At 37.8% G+C, this 21,399-nt stretch overlaps 1 protein-coding gene across 1 annotated transcript in view; it reads left to right on the top strand.

Annotated features, from left to right (window-relative positions):
- The window catches only part of EYS (eyes shut homolog), a 797,046-nt gene that overhangs the window by 291,804 nt on the left and 483,843 nt on the right, over positions 1-21,399 (top strand). The window contains exon 21 of the mRNA XM_030490420.1: positions 16,637-16,896. Coding sequence (XP_030346280.1) covers positions 16,637-16,896 — 260 coding nt within the window. The remainder of the gene's footprint in view (positions 1-16,636; positions 16,897-21,399) is intronic.

Here is a 21,399-nt window from a genome sequence, read left to right on the forward strand (position 1 = left end):
CACCCCTTAGGGCATATTTTGGACATTATTCAACAGTTTTCTGTTAAAGTAGAATGGCATTTTTATTCAAAATCCCAATGAAACATGAAATTTAAAAGGACGCACAGTAAGTACCTGGAAAATACCTCCACCACCCCAAACAGCTCATCAAGTTTTCCTTCCTGAACAGTAGAATTGGTCCTCCTGGTATATTCAATCGTTATGTGACATATTTTAAATAAATGTTTTATAATATCTTTCCATTAAAGACACCCAAAAATACATGAAAATTATCATCATCTCACAGGTTAAATGGAGGGAGTACAAAACAGTTTCTAAAGTAATAAGGTACCTGAGGCATAGCTTTGAGAGTGCCTGAAATGTGATACAAAAGTTATCCAAATTTATCATTGCTGTAGGCCAGTTAAACACTTTCAGTGTAAGTAATGTACAAATATATAAACACAGCTAACAGAGGCAGCTAACAGATGAAGCAGTTTGCACATCAGTTTCTGGGCTGATTTTCTAGGAACTATTTCTGGGGTCATCAGAGGACTGCTGTGGACTCTTTGAGGAGCTTCAGGGTACCTGCTGCCCCTGCGAAGGGATAGCTACAGGAGGCTGTGACTGCTAGCAAGCTGTAGCAGTTTCCCACAAGCTTTGTTGTCAGCTTTTCTTGTTTGATCTTGATTGATGGAAACTTTGAGCTTTTTATTTCCAGCTGACTCCTCATTAGGGACAGTCCAGCATCCTTTCAGCAAATGCTGAAGAGAGTATGTAACTACCAAGCTCAGAGCACAGCCAACACAGGCACTAGTGTAGAAGGGGGCCAGAAACTGTTGAGGACACTGTGTACTTAAGTAGTGAGGTGCTACAGGGCACTATTCCTTAGCATCCAGAGGAGCAACTACCTCAGCACATTAGAGACCTCAAACCGGATTGAGGTCCTCAGGGGAAGATAGTTCTGCAGGCATGGTGCTGCAGACATGTCTAGGGACTCTTGCTGAGGCTAGGACCAGAGGATACAGTGTCCTTGCCTGCAGAAAGTACTTGTGTGCTGGAGAAGGATCAGTGCTACTGAGTAAATGAGCTGCAAGAGGCAGTCAGCAGACTGTGCATCTTGAGAGATGATGAGAACAATATTACATTCTCCAAGACTCTACACATACAAGAACCTGAACTCTTAACCATCGTGAAAGAGGACCAGGAAAAGTCTGGGGTTAGGAGGCTTGTAAGTGGAGACCCCAGTGATGATGGAGGCTGGAAGCTTGTGATATGGACAGCACGATGAGGGCTCCTGTCCTACATGCAGGAGCCTCTGCAACTACAGAGTTCATTCAGTGACCTAGTAGCAGAGAAGGGACTAGACTCTGTCCCGCTGATTCAGCTGAACTTGAGCCATGAGGCAGCACTGAGAGACAACAAGGAGTGATTGTACTAGAAGACTCCCTGCTTCAGGGTCTTGATAGGTTGTATCATGAGTCCTGAGGGAACTGGCTGATGTCCTTGCAAGGCCACTCTTGATTGTCTTTAAAAGGTCTTGGTGACTGGAAGAGGTTCATGAGGATTGGAAGAAAGATGGAAACTGAAAATAGTTCAGAGAATGGAATGGAAAAGTGCAGAAAAAGGAAGGCTGGAAATGGAAAGTGTTGCTGATACCTGCATGAAAGGCAAGAAGGAGAATCTGTGAAACTCTGGATCAGTCAGCCACACCCTCGTGCCTGGGAAGGTGATCGAGCAAATAATCCTTGAAACCATTTCCACACACATGATGGAAAAGGTGATGCAGAGCATAGGTTTACAAAGGGAAAATCATGCTTGATGATGGCGTTCAATGACTGGCTTGACAGATAATGGGAGAGCTGTGGCTGTTGTTTATCTTGCCTTTAGCAAGAGTTTAGACACTATCCTCATAGATAAAACTGGCTGCACTGCCAGGCACAAAGACCGGCTGGTGGTCCGTCAGTCGTGGTGTACCCACAAGACAAATAAGGCATAGCTGGGACTATTTAACCTGCAGAAGGGAAGGCTGAGCGAGATTGAAGAGTCTAATACTGGGGAAGGGGGCAGCGGTACAGGGAGAAGGCACAGGTAAAGAAGACAGCCAGACTCTTCTCAGAGGTTCCCAGTCAAAGGACAAGAGGCAACGGGCACAAACTGAAATACAGGAAAGTCTATTTAAATGTAAGAAAAATACATTTTATTTTTTTTTACTGTTAGGTTGATTGAATACTGGAACAGGTTGCTCAGAAAGATTGCGGAGTGTCATCCTTGGAGACAGCCAAAATGCAACTGAACAAAGTCTTGGGCAACCTGCTGTAGTTGAGCAGTTGAGAGCAGGGGGGTTGAACTAGATGATCTCCCGAGGTCCCTTCCAACCTCAATGATTTTGTGCATTTCTATTTATTTCTGTAACCATCAGATTTTTTTTTTCTGTTTGTATGCATAAATCCCTCAAAGTTCGGGTCTAAGTAGGTGATATTGACAGTATAATTGAGCAAAAGTACATAAACATACACACCAGTTAATCTGCACTTCAGATCTCTTTTAGCTTTGGTCTACTCCTATGTTTAATGTATGTAAAATACATGCAATTTTATATTTGCAGTTTTTCAGTTTTGGTATGTATTTTGGGATTCTGACATTTTTAAATAGCAAGGTTCATATATGCCCAAAACCTAAGATATTTATTATGCATCTAATTGTTAGGAGTAATAAAATAGTAGTGGACTATACATAAAATTGGTGATATTAATTCAACAATTTCTGGTCGTAAGATTTGTGTGGAAAAATTTAGAAGACAAACATGAAGGAAAGGGCTAAAAAAGAAAGAAAGATTGAACTGTGCTTCTGTTGCATTTCATCTCTGGTGGCTGAAGTGAGAATGCAGGAAAAAAAAATTGATGTAAACTTCCACTTCATTTGTCATAATTTGTAACAGATTTGATGGAGAAATAGTGAGTCGTATCAATTCTTAACCCTACACTTACAGGGTGTGGAGAATGAGCAGACTGAGTACCCTTTCCTTTTTGAAGAAAAGCCTTAGGTACCTCTTATCTTTCCTCAGACCTAAGCTCCATGACTTTAAGGTCACTGCTGAAGAGAAAATGTACAGAAAAGTGGACACATGCAATTGGAAAGATACTAGGAGTAAGAGCCAACGGAGAAATCTGCAAGGACCAGTTTTAAAACTGTACAAGCACACACTGAGCAGTATGAAGTGTGTATGAGCGGGTGAATTCAGTACTGTGTTATATGTAAAAGATACAAAGTTAATTTGCATCTAAGAATGAAAAAAGAGTAAAAATAGCAGCAGTAAAATGTTTTTGCAGGGATGGAAGAATTGACTCTGCAGGAGTTTGCCAAAAGTGGGTTAGAAAACTGTATGGAGTTGCTTTTTAAAAATGGAACTGTTCAACAAACTAATTCAGAATTTGGTAAAGGCATTGAGGTGAAGGAAGCAGAAGTTTGGAGAAACAGTTTGGACCATCTCAGAATATTGTTGGATTTTAAAGATAAAATGGTGGTGCATCAGAAGGCAGGTATATGAAGTAAGGTGCTGGCTGAAAGAGTGAATAAATCTTAAGGAGAAGTGCAAGAGAGAGAGAAAGCTGGGTGCTCATGATGAGATTTGGTGTAATAAATAAAAACGATAGTAGAAAACATGCCCTGTTGCCTTCAATGCAAATGACAACAGGTAGCATTGTTTGTTTGGTTTTGTTTTTTTTTAATTTACTTATTTTGCCATAATCTATTTTGGTTACCTTAAAGTGAGTATGTAACTTCTGATATTTGGCATTTTTCTGCCTGTCAGAACTTTGATGGAAGTTCCCGTCATGTTATATAGCAATAATATTAAAATTGAATTTCAGCGGCTTGTCTTCTGTAGCTACAGTTCTGGGCAATAGTAAAAATGCTGCCACCACTAAGTATTCTTTGCAGTGTGTGTGTGTGTAAGAATTAAAACTAGAATGGATAGAAATAAGATATGCAATAAAGAGAAGAATGGCTGAAAAGGTTTTCAAGACAGACTTCACTAACTCATGATTTCTAATCCAAATCTGTTACAGTGTTTCTGGTGCTGATTATTCATAATAGACTCCATTTTTCCTTGTTCTTTTTCCTCTATTTAACAGTTCCCTATAAGCACATTCACTTTTTTAATTCGGGAAATCTTAGTAAAATAGGAGGTTTAAACAAATAAACAAACAAAAAATGGAGCTGACACTTTAAAAATGGCTCATTAGAAATGAATGGGAAAACCATCTGTCATTGTTAGCTGCAGATTAGATATTTCATGCATCGGCAATGTCTAGTAGATGCACAAAGGAACAAAATTTAGAAAGGATTATGGGCATTGCTGCTGACATTATATCCTGTTGAACCGTGGAGAATGGGTAATAAACAGTTCCACATAAAAGGACAGGATGTAGAACCCCTTTCTCTTTACTATAAAATCTATATTTTTTTCATTTGATCTAAAAAGTCATTAGCAAGACCTACATGTTTCACTTGTTAAAACAGATTTCATCAGTTTCTAGGTATTGTTCCTTTTACCTACCCTCTTAGAGCAATTATAAAGTGGTTCAGAATCAAAATTTTTGTAAATTAATTGTCTCAGTTTTAATGCCAAAATGTTACCTTTGTTTATTTTGCACTGAAATAACGTTCTGGCCAAAACAAAAGCAAGGTTTCATCTTAAATTTGAGATATTTTCTTTTGAAGCAGACAATAGTAGTCACAATTTCCCTATGAACAACCTACAAGACTACTTTGCAGGCAGCATTTTCTCTGTTTTGGGAGATGATTGATAGGGACAAAATTAAGCCTGACTATATATTAGTGGTAGTGTAGGTGAATACATTTTAGTTATGTCAAGCAGTTCAGTAGTGAAATACTATCTCATCAGTGGTGCTCACATACCTTAGATGAGTAGATTATATTACCATTGTTAGGTCACTGGGGTGATGAAGATAACATGTGAAGAAGAATTCTTCAAGACTGTTAACAGGATAGATTAAAATCTAGTATTTGTGAAACTGGCAGTATGTGACCTATAGCTAATGGAAGTAAAAACAGAGTTCTGTTTTGTTTTGGTTTTCCATTTAAGACATGTTAAAAGAAATTAATATAAGACTTTTCTTTTAAAAAATGTATTTTTTTTAAAAGATTGTGCTAGCGACTACAAAATTGGTTTCGGGGAAGAGCATAATTTTATGTTTAGAAAATGTTTCAAAAAGTATGAGATATTCAGCTAAAGCACTTGTATCTTTGAAATGATTGCTTATATATGAAATATATGTACAAATTACAAATTACATGAAATGGTTCTAGCATTGTAAACTGTTCACAATACATAATTAGAAAATCAACATCATTTTCCCCACCACTATTTTCTATGGGTAATGGAATTTTAGTTGATAGGCTTTCTAAGTATGTCTGGGATTTAAACTGTTGTGTTCTGTTAGATCAATAGAAGTATTATAGGGAAGTTTATTTAGACTGCTGTTAGAGATAGTACACTATTAGAGGTCCTCTGTAAAGCAGTGCTCGCTCTTCAGCAATAGCAAGCAGACTGCATAATGCATGATCTATAATTATCATATTGGCTTCCATCAAAAGCCAGTTTGGATGTGTGGGGGAAAAAAAAAATCTATCACAGTTATAATAGGAGGCCTTTATCTTTGAAGGTCACAAATAGAGAAAAGAGAGCACAAATGCAAAAGTCACATCCCTCTATGAGGATCCATAAGTATTGCTATGTATGTCTCTTAGGCTTGTTCATTCTCTGTCGGGAAGGGGCAGTCATAAAATTTTCATAGGTTTGGTCTATTGAAGTAACCCAGTGAGACAGCCATAGTAGAAAGATTGTTTATATTATAGTATCAAGGATAGATAAAAACGTAAGTGACTCTTGGAGACTAAGTGAAAATAATTTTTTGTTGTTGGATTTTATAGCTTTATATCAGAACAATAATCTTTTTAAGGACAAAGCTATTTTTGAAATGCTGATTGCCAAGACATGACAAGTTGAATTTTGTTTTGTAACAGTCTGTAGTAGGGAAATACCTACCTCATCTTGTGACTGCAGCATTTGAGCAACATACACACACACACACATGTATATACAAGCTTCCCAGGGAAGTGGTGGGATCACTGTTCCTGGAAGTGTTCAGAAAACATATAGATGAGGCCCTCAGTGACATGGTTTAGTGGTGGACTTCGCAGTCCTGGGGTAACAGTTTGACTTGATGATCTTAAAGGTCATTTCCAACCAAGCTGATTCTGTGATTCTATGATTCTGGTTTTTTGTTGGTTTTTTGTTTGGGGTTTTTTTTTTTTTTTTTTAACATTGAGAAGTACTGTCTGAGTTGAGCTTAAAAACACTTACTTTTGCCCATTTCCTATTGTTTATATGCTTGGAAGTTGTGGTACTTCTTTATAAATATTTCACAGGCTTAATGCAATAATTCTTCCTAGGCAAACTTAAGAAAGGCCTGTGTTAGGTAATCTTTAGTAAATTTATTTGTGGCAAGATGAAATGTTATAGCCTCAGTTACTTCTTGGAAGTTACAATCCTCCTATATCATCAGATCAATTGTAAGAGATTATAATTTAGTATATTAAATCATGAATGAACATCAGTTTCAAAAAGCATTTTTTCTTTTCTTTCTATTACTCTAATAACAAATTTGAGCCCAGAGGCATCCTTGCTTCTTAAATTTTTTCTAAAATATTTTCTAAACTGCCAGTATTGATGAAAACAAACTCTGTAGCCTTTCCAAAAGTTTTACTTCGTATGGGCTCCTTTGAAAATCTGAGTTTATAATGTTCAAATTAGCATTGTGAAGTTGTTCACATGCTAAATGATTCACCAGATAAACTTTGATATAATTGACTACTGCTGAGTGTTGAAAATGTTTGAATAGTGAGGGAGAGAAATGCTTCTTTGTCTATGCAAATGACGTGGAGGTCATTCGCATAAACTTCTGAATTGGTGCATATTAAGTTCAGTTATTTTTCATGTAAATTTTCTAAATGTCACAGTGATCTATCTTCAGGTTTAGATTCATATTGCTCATTCTTCAAAAAATTTCAGAATTGCAGCATGCCATCTACCAGTTCATATTACTGTACTAATTATTGCTAATAAAGATTAGCAGTTGTAATTACCTTTACTTGGTCTTCTTGTGTTGCCTGTGGTGCAAGGAACAGACCAGGAAAGATCTCCTTTACTCTGCCTAGAGCAGAAGTACCTACTGTCGTTAGCACTCTACCTGAAGAGTTCATTTTTCTTCCCTGTCATCAGTGCCATCTCCGTATGCTAGGTGAAGAGCTTTGAGGTCAGTTGACAGAACTACTGTTGCATTGCTAAACTCTCCAAATTAACAAATGTCTTTCCTGCAGGGGCTGTTAACTGCTTGTAGGTGGTAGCTTTTATTTTTTTCAGTGCAGGATTCTTCTTCATTTCAGATTCTTGAGCTCAAAGAGGACTTGTCTCAAAACCAGTGTACTACAACATGGCAAGAGTTACCTGTAACTCTCAGAGAATATCAGAGCAGTACAAACTGAAAAAAGGTATTGAGCTTATTTCCATATCAACTAGGCCCTTTGCACTGAAATCTAGTGGAGAGGAAGAGATTTCCAAGGGGAAATGGATACTGAAGGTACCAGTTTCCATAGGTGCAACAATAAACCCACTACGAGATTTGTCATCAAGGACTGGCATTAAATTAAGATGGAGGAGCACAAGCAAACAGGCAACTAGAGAGATGGAAGCCTTTTGTTCAGGAATCCCTCAAAGATGGAGAGTCTTCCAGATAGAGCTCAGATGTTGACTAAGTCAGTTAACAGATTAACTTCACGTAACATCAGCTTCTTGGATGCTGCATAACGACTGATTCCCTCTGATTCTTGAAAGAATGAAATTTCTCTTTTCTCTACCAAAGTGAATTGATACCATCCAAGATACTGGAGGTAGATTCTTTACTTCCTGTTCACCATCGCATTGATTTACTGGTGCCATGTTTTCACAAACGAATGTTTTGCTCTCTGGCAGATTCAGTCTTTGGAGAAGCGTTGCACATTAAAAAGGATGCAAATTAAGTATTTCCCCTCAGCTTGCTGGATGGAGTGTTGAGTTACCTTGTTGCTGTTGTACTGATTGTTGTTGTTCCAGTGTGGGATGAAGGACACATAGGCAAAGAATGCAGCTTTTGATGTTAGTGACAACAGGTAGTAAGATAAAAATGAACGTATGTCCTTTCCCCTTTGCAGAAGGAAGTCTAAAGCAGATTTACTTAATAGGTAATGTTACTCATCTAAGAGCAGCTTCAAATGCGAGAATGCATGGATAGCCTATATGGGGGTCTGCAGTAATTCAAGAAATGAACACTGCTACTCAGAAAATCATTTTATGCACTGAACACAGATTTAGACAGATCTTTCTTTCTCTTTGCACTGCGTTGTGTGATAACTCGCTAAACTGCATTTGAAAATTTTCACATGACTATGATACCCTTGAGATATAACTTGGGGAATTTAAGAGAAGGAAGTTCCTGTTTTGTTAAGGGATGATTTGGTATTTTTTAATCTTTATAATTTGTGTTAAAAATCTTGAACATGGTAAGTAGTTATTATCTAGTACGTAGGTATTGTCTAGTACCCTAGATAATAACCAAAACTGTAATAAAAAAATATTCCCAAACATAAAATATTTTCTTCTTTTTTTTTTTTTTTATTTATTTTTAATTTTTAATGAATTCCTTCTGCGTCTAAAATAGTTTCAGGAGGTAAGGCTGACGGGAAAGGTACTTTACCAATTGTTTTCTATGTGGTCATGGACTAGGAGCAAGACTGTTGATACCAAACTGTGTTGTATTTTCTGGTTCAGGAAAATGGAAAAAGAAGAAAAGCTGCATTAAAAAATTAGGAGTTGAAAGCTGAAAATATTCTCTGTAGAACATAGAATTCTTTTTCTGAAAACAGAAATGAGAGCATTGCAGCTGAACTAGAGCTTAAAGTAAAAGCTGAAATATAGCTTGCTCTCTGAATGAGCCTGTCGTGTGAACTCATTGCTTCAAATAGAGGATTAAGGAAGAAATACCTAGAAAACAAGCAAATACAATCTTGTCTGTTTGTTCCTTTAAAACATTTTTTTCTTTGTGTCATGTCCCTGAATACACATAATATTAGGAATAGATTTTAGTTATTGTTACTGAAATGAAGAATTAAGAAGCAAAAGTACACAGAATAGAGAAAATATCCTAAAAAATGAGAAAAGGGACAAGTATTAAAAGGCTGAAGCAATTAAATTGGAAGGGAGTGAAGACTACCTAAGCCCTCTGAGGCTTTTCTATAGGCATCAAACACACAAAAAACACACACGCTATTATAGTAGCAGAAACGTAAACTTTTCTTTCTCTTTCCAGAAATGTACCTTCTGAATCCTTTTGCTTTAGTGGGGTCAATATCCACTTCTGTTTTCAGCTGTAAGAAATATTTCCAGCTTTCTTCTTCAGTTCTATGAGAAATTGATGCATAATGTGCAAAGCGTTCAAAACTGTCCCGCATGACATCCTTGTCTCTGACTTGAGGAGACATCAATTTGGTAGATGGACCACTCAGTGGATAAAAAACTGGCTCGATGGCCGCACGCAAAGAGTTGTGGTCAACGCCTCAATATCCAGTTGGAAAACAGTAACGAGTGGTGTCCCTCAGGGATCGATGTTGGGACTGGTCCTGTTCAACATCTTTGTCAGCGACATGGACAGTGGGATTGAGTGCGCCCTCAGCAAGTTTGCCGATGACGCCAAGCTGTGTGGTTCGGTTGATACGCGGGAGGTAAGGAATGCCATCCAGAGGGACCTTGACACGCTTGTGAGGTGGGCCAGTGCCAACCTTATGAAGTTTAACCAAGCCAAGTGCAAGGTCCTACACCTGGGTCAGGGCAATCCCAGGCACAGCTACAGGTTGGGCGGAGAAGAGATTCAGAGCAGCCCTGCAGAGAAGGACTTGGGGGTGTTGGTTGATGAGAAACTGAATATGAGCCAGCAGCATGCGCTCGCAGCGCAGAAAGCCAACTATATCCTGGGCTGCATCAAAAGAAGCATGACCAGCAGGTTGAAGGAGGTGATCCTGCTCCTCTACTCTGCTCTCGTGAGACCTCACTTGGGAGTATTGTGTACAGTTCTGGTGTCCTCAACATAAAAAGGACATGGAGCTGTTGGAGCAAGTCCAGAGGAGGGCCATGAGAATGATAAGGGGCCTGAGCACCTCCTATATGAAGACAGGCTGAGAAAGTTGGGGCTGTTCAGCCTGGAGAAGAGAAGGCTGCGTGGAGACTTCATAGCAGCCTTCCACTATCTGAAGGGGGTCTATAAGGATGCTGTGGAGGGACTCTTCCTTAGGGACTGTAGTGGTAGGACAAGGGGTAATGGCTTCAAACTTAAACAGGGGAAGTTTAGACTGGGTATAAGGAAGTTTTTTACAGTGAGGGTGGTGAAGCACTGGAATGGGTTGCCCAAGGAAGTTGTGAATGCTCCATCCCTGACAGTGTCCAAGGCCAGTTTGGACAGAGCCTTGGGCCACATGGTTTAGTGTGAGGTGTCCCTGCTCATGTCAGGGGAGGTTGGAACTAGATGATCTTAAGGTCCTTTCCAACCCTAACTATTCTATGATTCTATGAAGATACATGAGTTAAAAGTCTGAGTTTAAAAACATGAGTTAAAAGTCTGCCCTGTCTTCCATGATAGAAGTAGAAATGAAAGAATCAGAATATTTTTCCTTACACAGAAGAGCAGTTCTCTTCCAAGTTAGTATTTCTGCCATGGGTTGAATATACACACAAACTGGAATCTTTCTGGATGAAACTAAATGTTGTGGTTTAAACCCAGCTGGCAACTAAGTATGACACAGCTGTTCACTCACCTGCCCCCTTTCTTTCTCGCCGGGCTGGATGGGGAGGAGAATCTGAAAAATGTAAAGTCTGTGAGTTGAGATAAGAACAGTTTAATAACTAAAATAGATATATAATATAATGATAATAATAACTAAAATAGATATATAATATAATGATAATAGAAAGAATACCAACAGTAGGAAACAACAAAAGAAGAAATAAAAGCTCAGAAAATACAAGTTATGCACAATACAGTTGCTCACCATCTACTGACCGATATGCAGCCTGACCCGAGCAGTGATTGGTCTCTTCTGGGTGACTCCCCCCAGTTTATTTACTGGGTATGGCGTGCTGTGATATGGAATACCCCTTTGGTTAGTTTGGGTCAAGTGTCCTATCTCTTCTCCCTCCCAGCTTCTTGTGCCCCTCCTCACTGGCAGAGCATGAGAGACTGAAAAGTCTTTGATCAGGGTAAGTGCTGTTTAGCAACAACTAAAACATGGGTGTGTTATCAGCACTGTTCTCAGACTAAAGCCAAAACACAGCACTGCACCAGCTACTGGGAAGAAAATTAACTCTGTCCCAGCTGAAACCAGGACACTAAATTAGAGGATACACTCAGAATGTATCCTTGTGTTAAAATTGCAGTATCTTCACAGTGCCCAGCATTCCTCAGAACAGTTAGGTGGACCTTGGGGATTGGTTGCACACCTGCAGTGAACTGTATGATTCAGTTCAGGAGCCTGAAGTAGAAAGCACTGGTGTGGAAAAGATCTTTCTCTTATTCACATTAACCAAAAGTTTTCTGGCACACCTCAGAGAAGGGCAATGAGTGAGCAAGTTTATAACACAGCATTTTTATTTCAGGATTTATCTGGTCCTGCCTTCTTAACCACAGCAATAAAAGAAGTAAGAATTTTAGTCTTTGCCATTATTATCCTTTATGACTTTGCCTCAATCATTTAAAAGGTCTATCCCATTGCTGCTATTCATAAATATTACTATATATGTCCCATGTTAAAAGTATGTAAAAAAGGAGCAGAATAAAAACTAATACTACTTTTGCCATGCGGAACAGATTAAGCAATTAGTTTCATCCTCAGTCTTGGTCATTTCCCTATCACAGCCCACTTCTCCTGAGCTCCCAGCTGCAGCCTAGCTATGGCCCCCAGCCCTCCCAACACAAAGGGCTATGATTTATCAGGCAGTGACTGCAGGCAGGGGGGTCACCCTCTCCTAGAGGGGTCACTTCCAGAGCTGAAGCTGGAGCACAGGCCCCATCAGCAGTCTCTAGCCCCAGCACAGGGCTTAAACCAGCAAGGCTGGCAGCCTTATGCAAGCAGCAAGCAGTGGCAAAGTCATAAAATCACAGAAGCAAATCACCATGTGTTACTGATCTCCATTTGAACATCGAGACATTGTCTATAAACTCTTTGGACACAGCCATCCAGTCAGTTACTTATCCATCTCATAGTCCATCCATCAGACCTGTATTTTTGCAGCACGAATATTGTGTGCTACCGTATCAAAGGCCCTACAGACATAAAGATAGACTGTAGCTCTTCCCTTGTCTGCTAATGCAGTCACTCCACTGTAGAGGGGCGCTGGATTAGTCAGGCATGATTTGCCCTTGGTGAAGCCATGCTGTCTGTCTCTTCTTATCTTCCGTATATTTCCACATAACTTGCAGCAGAATCTGTTCCGTGATCTTCCCAGGCATGATGATGAGATGAGGAGAGATATGGGTGGAAATCTGAGAACATCTAGTAGTGACATGTGAGAGTGGAGAACTAGTAGCACCAGAACAACATCAGAGGTAAACTCATAACACAGTTTTTGCAGGTGAAAGCTGGTGAAGTATGTAAGATGGGTCAGAGAGCTGCTTAAGGAACAAAGAGGGCGTTAAGCTTTCAGAGAACAAAAGATTTGTGGGAAGAAAGAGGAGAGAGAAAAATGAATATCTGAAGCCTCTGTGGTGACTGGAAGTGTATGTCTTTAGAGCTTTGTGGTGTGTGTTGGTGCTCCAAATTTAAAGCTGTGCATGTATTGAAATCAAGCTCTCATTTTGCTACTTCAGATGGTCCAATAACCTCTAGCTTACCAGAAATAAACTTGTTACTGAGCACTGTGGTTTTTCAGGCTGTTAGCTGATTTGATTGAATCCACTAGACAACATAAACTCTTACTGTAGAATGGATCATTGTTGCATGTATTGTATAGCTAACAGGCTAACCTACACTTCACTGAACATCTTGCCATTTCTCATCAAGATCCTGTCAAACAATGAGGCAGGTGAATGATGGGCACAATGTATCTGAGGGTTCAGTTTAGGATTCCTGTTGCTTTGGCTAAACCACTATGGAAAAAAACAGTTCTGCTGCATCTTGAATCTTGCTTTTTTTTTCTGTAGAAACACTTGTAACTGTGGCAAAGGCAAGCACTTTGATATTTTCTGAAAATTTGGTATAAAATACAAATTTGGACTGAAAAGACCAGACCAAGGACCTGGTGTTCTACTTAAGATGTCTGAAAGCAAAAAACAGCTCCTTCTGAAGTTTGTTCTGTGCTGGTATAATCATTGGCATTACTGCTTTTGTCAAGCTTTGGCATTTTTCCAGGTCCTCTAGTTGAACTAGGAAGAAAGAAAGTCACTTTAGAACTCTTAAAATTCAGGGGGGATTCCCATTCTGGTTGGCATCCTGAAAAAAAAATGTCTTTGGCTCAGGGCAGCTCTTGCTAATGTGTGTAAATAACTGATGGAAAGGAGTGAAAAAAATGGAGGCAGACTCTTCTCAGTGGTATCCAGTGACAGGACAAGAGGTAGTGGACAAAAGCTGAAGTCCACTTTAAGATAAGAAAATACTTCTTTTAATGTGAGGGTGGTCAGGCGCTGGAATAGGTTGCCCAGAGAGTTTGTGGAGTCTCCATATCTGGAGATACTCGAAGTATCAAAGACACAGACCTGAGAAACCTCTAGCTAACCCTGTTTTGAGCAGGGGGGACTAGATGAGCCTCACAGACTTTTTCCAACATCAACCATTCAGGGATTCTTAAGACACTTCCCTATTATTTGATTCCTTAAAAACTATAAGGTAGGTGATACCAATATATTTCACTTCAATGTGAGAAATAAAGGGAATTTTCAAGCAGGTGAGAACCAAATAACTCATAGAGATAGAGAAGCTTACAGCGTTCTGTACAGAGTACCATTCATGATTATAGCTTGCAGTTTTAGACTTTGACTTTAATATTTAAACAGGAGGTAAAATGCAAATCCATGCATATACTTTACATTGTGTATTTTCATTGCTCTCTGCTTTTGTTTGTTGGAAAGTCAGCAGATAATATTTATGAAAGCTGACCTGTATGTGTTGGGGGTTCAAAAAAGTTTATATAATGTCTAAATGATTTAGGTATAAACACAAAGTTGCATGCAGAACATCTGCCATATTTACATTTTTGTCTTTGGAAGGTATATGAAAACTTTAATGGTATTTTGCTAGCACTATTAGAACTTTTTATCTGAGTTTACAAATTGATGAAAAACCAGCAATGACTGTATTTATGTGGTCTCATAAAAGTGTAGATGACCTTTTTTTTCCCATAATTTTCCATTTTTTCTAATGTAGTGAATAGACTGGTCATTTTGAAAAAGACTGGGTTTTTGCCTTTTGATCAGATAATCTACAAGAATGTCAGCTATAGTAGGTTAATTGATAACCCACAGTTAAAAAATTCTGCTGTATATTCTTTTAATACTCGTAACACCTCCCCACCTTGTTTAAATAACAGTTCTCATTAACGGAGAATGTTTTTCTTGCCTCTTAAAACTGGGCCTTGAGATAGACACTTCTATGTATTTTTTCACGTTTAATGAGAGCACCAGCAACTACTTGATAACACAGAGTACAATAAAACTATATTATTAATTGTGTCAGCTGCTAGCTGGCATGAAGCCAGGATACACCCATAACAGTTGGACCAGTTAAGAACTGAACCCATTCTCCTAATATGCAGTGAAAGACTCTCTATGTAATGAGCTTTCCAAGCTACAGATGGAGCATAGACAAGGTACTACATAGTTCGTTGTTAGTAATTCATTCAGAACTTCATAAATGAAGTCAAGAAAAAAATAAGCATCCTTAAAACAATTAAAACACTTCTGCTCTATTGGGACAGAGTGTTCTACTATGTCTAGTGTCAGTGATTCAGAGATACATAATTTTTAATAGAGGCTCATACTTTTATAGATTGACTAAGGAGAAAATGAAACAAAGTGCTGAGTAGTGTGTCCAGTGTTATTCGGTGGATACCAAATTGATACTACCAAGTATATTGTTATTCTCTAGATACCAAATTGATACTACCAGATATAGCGAAAGCAGACATGTTTGTTGTGCATAAACACAGAGAGACAAACATATTTGTTTGTAACCATGTTTCCAAAAATGTGTTTTCGGGTGCTGTAACTGATAAATGAGTCCTGAAATGTGATTTTTGTCATAGTTACTTTAAGAATGCCTGAATGCCTTTTGGTAGTTGCAACTGTTTTTCTTTCCATGAAAAAAAACCATACAGTAACCTAATTTTTGAATCCTTGTTGCTGAAATACTCAGGACTTCCAAATGATAAAGTTCCTTATCAATACCGATTTCACACAGAACTTTAGAAAGTACAAAGAAAACACTACGTTTTTAAATCGACTAAGTTTTCCTTTTGTGTGTCAAGAATACCCATGCCTTACAGAACTGTCTGATTGATTCTCTACGGAATGACCTGTTTATTATTTAAGAACAATTCCTTTTATCAAACTAAACCTATGAAGCGGTATTTGAATGGCTTAATGCCTGAAATCAGTATCAATCAAAAGAGACAAGAGCTGGTATAGTCAATCTTTTGTATTGTCTGTTATCCTGGAGAATAGTTGCAAATATCTGTTGAAATTCATTCTGTCTTCACAGAGAGTAACAGGAATGTACATCTTTTAAAGCACATAGAGCCTTCTTTTACTGCAGCTAATGAGGAAATTTTCTCTGCAAACTTAGAAATCATTACCAAATTGTTACCTTTGAATTTTTAGAATCTTACAATCATATTAATGTTGTAAATAAAATCAGATATCTATCTAATTCATGGAAATAAAATTCTTTGCAATCAGATATAATGTAGATTTTGGTCCAAGTTTTCTTCTGTGTTGTCAGTAACAGGTCTTCACAAAAGCGTACAACTAAGAGAAAGAACATAATGAAAAGAGAATTCTTCTATCATTTATAGTGCCTTTGACCTCCTACATTCTTTCTTAAAAGTGTACAGAATGCTACCTGGTTCATTTAATCCCAAACACTGAAGTACTTACTTAGTAGTTTCACACGTATGAAAAGATGCCTTTCCAATACTACAGCTTAAGGAAATTTCCATTCCACATTTGATAATTTATGATGATGTTTCATCTTACAGAACATCCACAGATGATTCTGTCAGCATTAACTAAACCAGGTAGTTCTCCAAGTGGATAAAACCTGTGGTTTAGAATAAGTAATTTTGCTTTTGCACCCATAAACTGTGGGAGAAGAACCTGGATATGACTTCTGTTCATGGTGCAGTCTAGAAAAAAGCTATGCACAGAAAAAGATTCTTGTTTGGGTTTTTTGGGGGGGGGTTTTGTCTTTTTTTTTAATAGCTCAATCAGCTCCAACTATTTTTAAGTTGCCGATTTTCATTCTGCCACCAAGTCATATCTTTTTTTTTTCGTTTCAGATGCACGTGTACAACAGGATGGACGGGGCCAGACTGCAGCAAAGATATAAATGAATGTGATTCTGAACCATGCTTGAATGGAGCCACCTGTTATGAATCTGTTAAGCAGGGACAGTTTGTATGCATTTGTCCTCCATTTTATACTGGTGACTTCTGCCATCAGCGCTTCAGTCCCTGTGAGCTGCCTTACAATCCATGCATAAACAATTCAACCTGCTTGGCACAAGCCGATGGAAATCCAGTGTGCATTTGCAAAACAGGTAGGAACTGGTATAGTTAATCTTTTCCATTGTCTGTTGTTCTGCAGAAAAATTGCAAATATGTTTTGTATTTAATGCCGTCTTTAGGGAAAGTAACCATGTATACCTATCAAAGCAGATCAGACCTTCATTAATTACAGCAGGCTTATCCGTTATGTTAGAAGACTGGTAAGATAGATGTCAGTTTGCCCACTATTAATTTCTTATATTACAGTACTTATTAAATCTATGTCTATTTAGATACCAGCATTCAGAATTACTATGTCTGTGTCAATTGTTACAACAACATACAGATAGACATGCACCTAGCCAGCAGACCTGACAAACCAAATTGACAGAATAGAAAGGCAGAAATAGACAAAATATATGCAAATTGTTAAGAGTACAAAAAATGATACATGTTGGAAATGATTCCTTTTCCTGCTGAGCTGTCAGGAAGGCCTGACACATCAGGGGAGTAATCTCCTGCCTAATGGGTAGAGCGAATTGCTCTCCATATGCACAAGCAGCTAAATCCCAACAGGTGCTGACAACTTTCCTGGGCCATGGCTTAAAAGACATGATCTCTCCCTTGATGTACAAGAACCATGCATTGCTCATACATACAAGTTCTTGTCCATCAAGCAAGAGTTTAATTGTGCATAACATCACTATGCAATTCTGCAAAGGATTTGAAGAATACATTAACAAATTAAAACTGCAGTGAAAATTTAAGAAGTGAAAGTACAATTATTGAATCTGGAATTTAGGCAGGATTTTGAAGTCATCACTTTTATACCTATAAATGGTAGGGGTGTCCTGGGGACCAAAGATAGCAAATAAGTTAATTGCAGTTTTATACCACAATAGTATTACTTTTTGTTTACTGAGCTTCAAAGATACAGAGATAATACATTCAAGTCAGTAATGCTTATAGCTCGGGTTTTTTACTATTAAGGTAAAGTTGCTGAGTTAAAAAATAGTCACTGGGGAGGTATGCAAGTTGCTTAATAAAGCAGCTTGGAGAAAAGCTGCTTTTTAAAAAGAGCTTTTAATACAATGTATTGATTTTGAAATATTTTTCAGAAATTATCTGTAGAGAGACATGTAGTTCAAGTCTTTTCTTGACATTCCTCTGAAAAGTCTTCTTTTCAAAACATTTTTGTGCACAGTATCAAGAATCAAAAAAACTTGCAGCCAAGATTCTCAGAGAACTTTCATGGAATCTTGAAGTATTCTCGAAGCTTGCAGCTAGGAATCTTCAGGGAACTAGCAGGGGAGTTATGTGAACCAGTAACATGCACTGCTGACAAATCTTGGAAAGTGGAAAATATTTCAGTATTGAAAAGGTGTAAAAGGCATAATTCATGAAATGAGTTAATCATTCATGCTAGGAAAAGTGCAGCCACTTATTCAAGACTCTTATCACAAAAAGAGAGGCAGTAAAATACAGAAATTTAATTGAAAGCAATTTATGGAAATTATTTCTGCAATTGTCTTCTTTTTTCTTTCATTCTCCTATTTGTGTCTGCCATGTGCCTCCCTTTTTCTCCCGGTAAACCTGTCACAATTACAGATCTGATCACAAGGGGCAGTCACACTGGCATAGATAGATTATTTCAAGATACCTGACTTACTTAGTACCAAATGGCATGTGATTAAATAACTTGGAGGTAGTTAACAGTTCAGTCATTAGAAGGTATGGGTCTCATTTAGCAAGAGTCGCAAAATGTAGCTGTGTTTACCACATTCTAAAGATTGTCTTCAGAAAACCATATGTGAGGTGGGTAAAATAGGACCACAAATGATCCTACTGACTGTGGTACATATTTAGAAGAAAAAGAGAATATCCACTGACTACAGGGAGTTGGGGTTGGAATGCCATACTAGGGCAGAGAGGACAAAAGCTGCTAGAGTACGAATTGGGCACAAACTTGATGTAAGTTACTAGCCTAGGACAGAATTATTACTGCAAATTGGTAGGGAGATAATGAAGTCATGATTAGTAGTAGTATAAAGAAAAGCTATACATCTTTGTTCTTCTATGTATGTTAGGGAGTTACAGTTGTATGGTTTTGCATTAAAGATTTTTAAAATTCAATAAATATAAATGTAGAACTTCCTTTTGAGGTGTCTGCCCTAGCTGTAGAGGTTTGCTTCCTGCTTGGAGCTAGATTATAACATTCATAATGCAAAATTGGGCTGTCATATGGTAGACTATGAAGCAGTGTTAGACTATAAGTTTAAGTTGTCCACACAAGCAGGTTAAACAGTTTAAAAAATTGTGATCTCTACAATTGTATGCTGGTATATTCATGGTTGCAAGAATGTTGTAGGGGAGGCTATTATGGCAAAAATTTAAGAATCACTGCAGTAGAGCACGTTTGCCAAGAGGTTTACAGAAAATACCTCTTCTCAGATACTTTGCCAGTGATTGGTAAGCAAGGGTTTGATCAAGGCAATAGGTAGGAGATGTCATTTAAGCTTATGCATATACCCAGCACTGAATCCTGCCATTAGTTTCTTCTGAAATGCTACATAATAAATGCAAGTAAAACAGAAGAGGAAAAGACAATTTAGGGCAAATAGTAGAAAATTTTATTGCTTAATTTATCAACAAGTTTTTCTGTTCTTGAATAATTAAATTCTTGAAATTAATAACGGAAATGAAAATTCAGTAAAACAGAAGGGTAGGAAACATGAGCAAAGCCATAGTATATGAATAATGTTTAAATAGTTGTGGATGGGCATGGGCAATTAACTGTTCATAAATTCCCTGGGAGTTCTATAGGCAAAAGACCCAAAGAGCAATTCACCTGCACACGTAAGAGAACTAGAGGGTTAATTAAAGTAGTGGATGAACATTAGACCATGATGTTCTACGTAATTCCAAGCACAAAAGTGTTAGTTTCATAAAGGCAATCAAAAACAAAGACAGGACAGTTTGGTAAAAATAGTGCAGCTTTCGTAGAACAGTTGTGTTCCAAGAAAGAGCAAATTACTGAAAAAGTTATGGTCAAAATGAAGGAAAACTCATGCAACTGCAGAGTGCAAGATCAGATCTCTGGCTAGGAATGTTGAACAATAACAGGCCTACATGTTGATGAAATGAGAGACAAAAGGATAGACGTGCACCAGCATGGAGAAATGTGAAACCTGAGGAAATGTAAACACATAAATATTACAGAGAATTAACAAGACAAAAAATAATTTGCCAACATAATCCATGGGCCAGACCTTTTTGAACAGTTTTTTATTCTTCTGTGAGAATTATTAGTAGATACATCTAGGAGTTAAAGCAAGGTAAGGTTAGTAGGAAAAGCAGATATAGTTGTTGCTGACAAAGACAGGAAGGGAAGGACAAGTTATTTAATTCAGAGGTTTTTTAGAATTCCTGCTTCTTATGGTAGGAGGTAGAAATTCATCTCTTTCTTTAAAATTAGATGTAAATCTTACTTCATAGTCCAAGTAATATCCTCTGCTCAGGATGCTTAAGCAGTGTCCTTATTACAATAGAAGCAATATTCCACTTACCTTTAGTTTGTGATGAGAAAATTCTCAGGAAACATACATGTAAATAACTTCAATATTGGAGGGAGAGAGAGTGTTCATACCAAAGCTTTACGTGTCCTGTTCAAAAATATGGGTTATTTGGTCAGCATTTGTGTTCAGTAGTATTTTAATGAGTTAGAAGACTCAGAGGGGAAATTAAATCAATTAAATAATGTGTTTATTATTGAAACAAATACACCAGAAAGTCTGGATTAATTTGACCAGATGTCCATGCCCACAGTGTTACATTGAGGAGGTGTGTGTACAGGTATACACAGTATACATTGAGGAGGTCCCCCTTGTCTTCCATATACAGTCAAGGAAGAGAAGGAGGCAATTTTCTGAGGTAATTCATTTCACCCAAAAACAGAGATACAAAGTCAAATGGCTTATGCTAAATGTTTATGTCACTCTGCTGACTACATAGGAAGCTTAGGACAATTTGTTCAAATTTGTCATCTTATTTGTGCTCATTGTATCTTTAATATTGTAAAGCTAGACACTGAGAAGCTGAAAAGCTTATTTATACAAGAGGAATTGCATGGGTCATAAGATTACAACCACCAGTTTTAGGGTGTAGGGAAATTATATGTCATGTTCCAGGGAAAGGTGACAATGAGATCTAAGATTAATACTGTGCCGTCTCTAAGGGAGAAGCAATAGCTAGAGTTTGCACTAGAATTAGCCATCCTATTTTTTTATTTATCCTCCAAGTACTCTTTCTAAAAGAAAGACTTTATGGTTCCTTTCTTTATGCTTCAGGGTAATTTCTGAAGTCCTTGTTTTAAACAGTTCTTTTCAGGACATTCACACCCCATTTATTGGGCGACTATCAGTAACTGTTTGCTGTGACACCTTCTTTTTTAATGCCCTTTTTCCTAGCATGCTAATGATTACTTTTATTTGGTCTATAGCATTTTACAGCTAGAAGTTTGAAATGAGATAAGATATTTTTCAGCCCATATCTCAAAT

Source organism: Strigops habroptila, chromosome 6 (assembly GCF_004027225.2).
Source record: "Strigops habroptila isolate Jane chromosome 6, bStrHab1.2.pri, whole genome shotgun sequence".
Lineage (NCBI taxonomy): Eukaryota > Metazoa > Chordata > Aves > Psittaciformes > Psittacidae > Strigops > Strigops habroptila.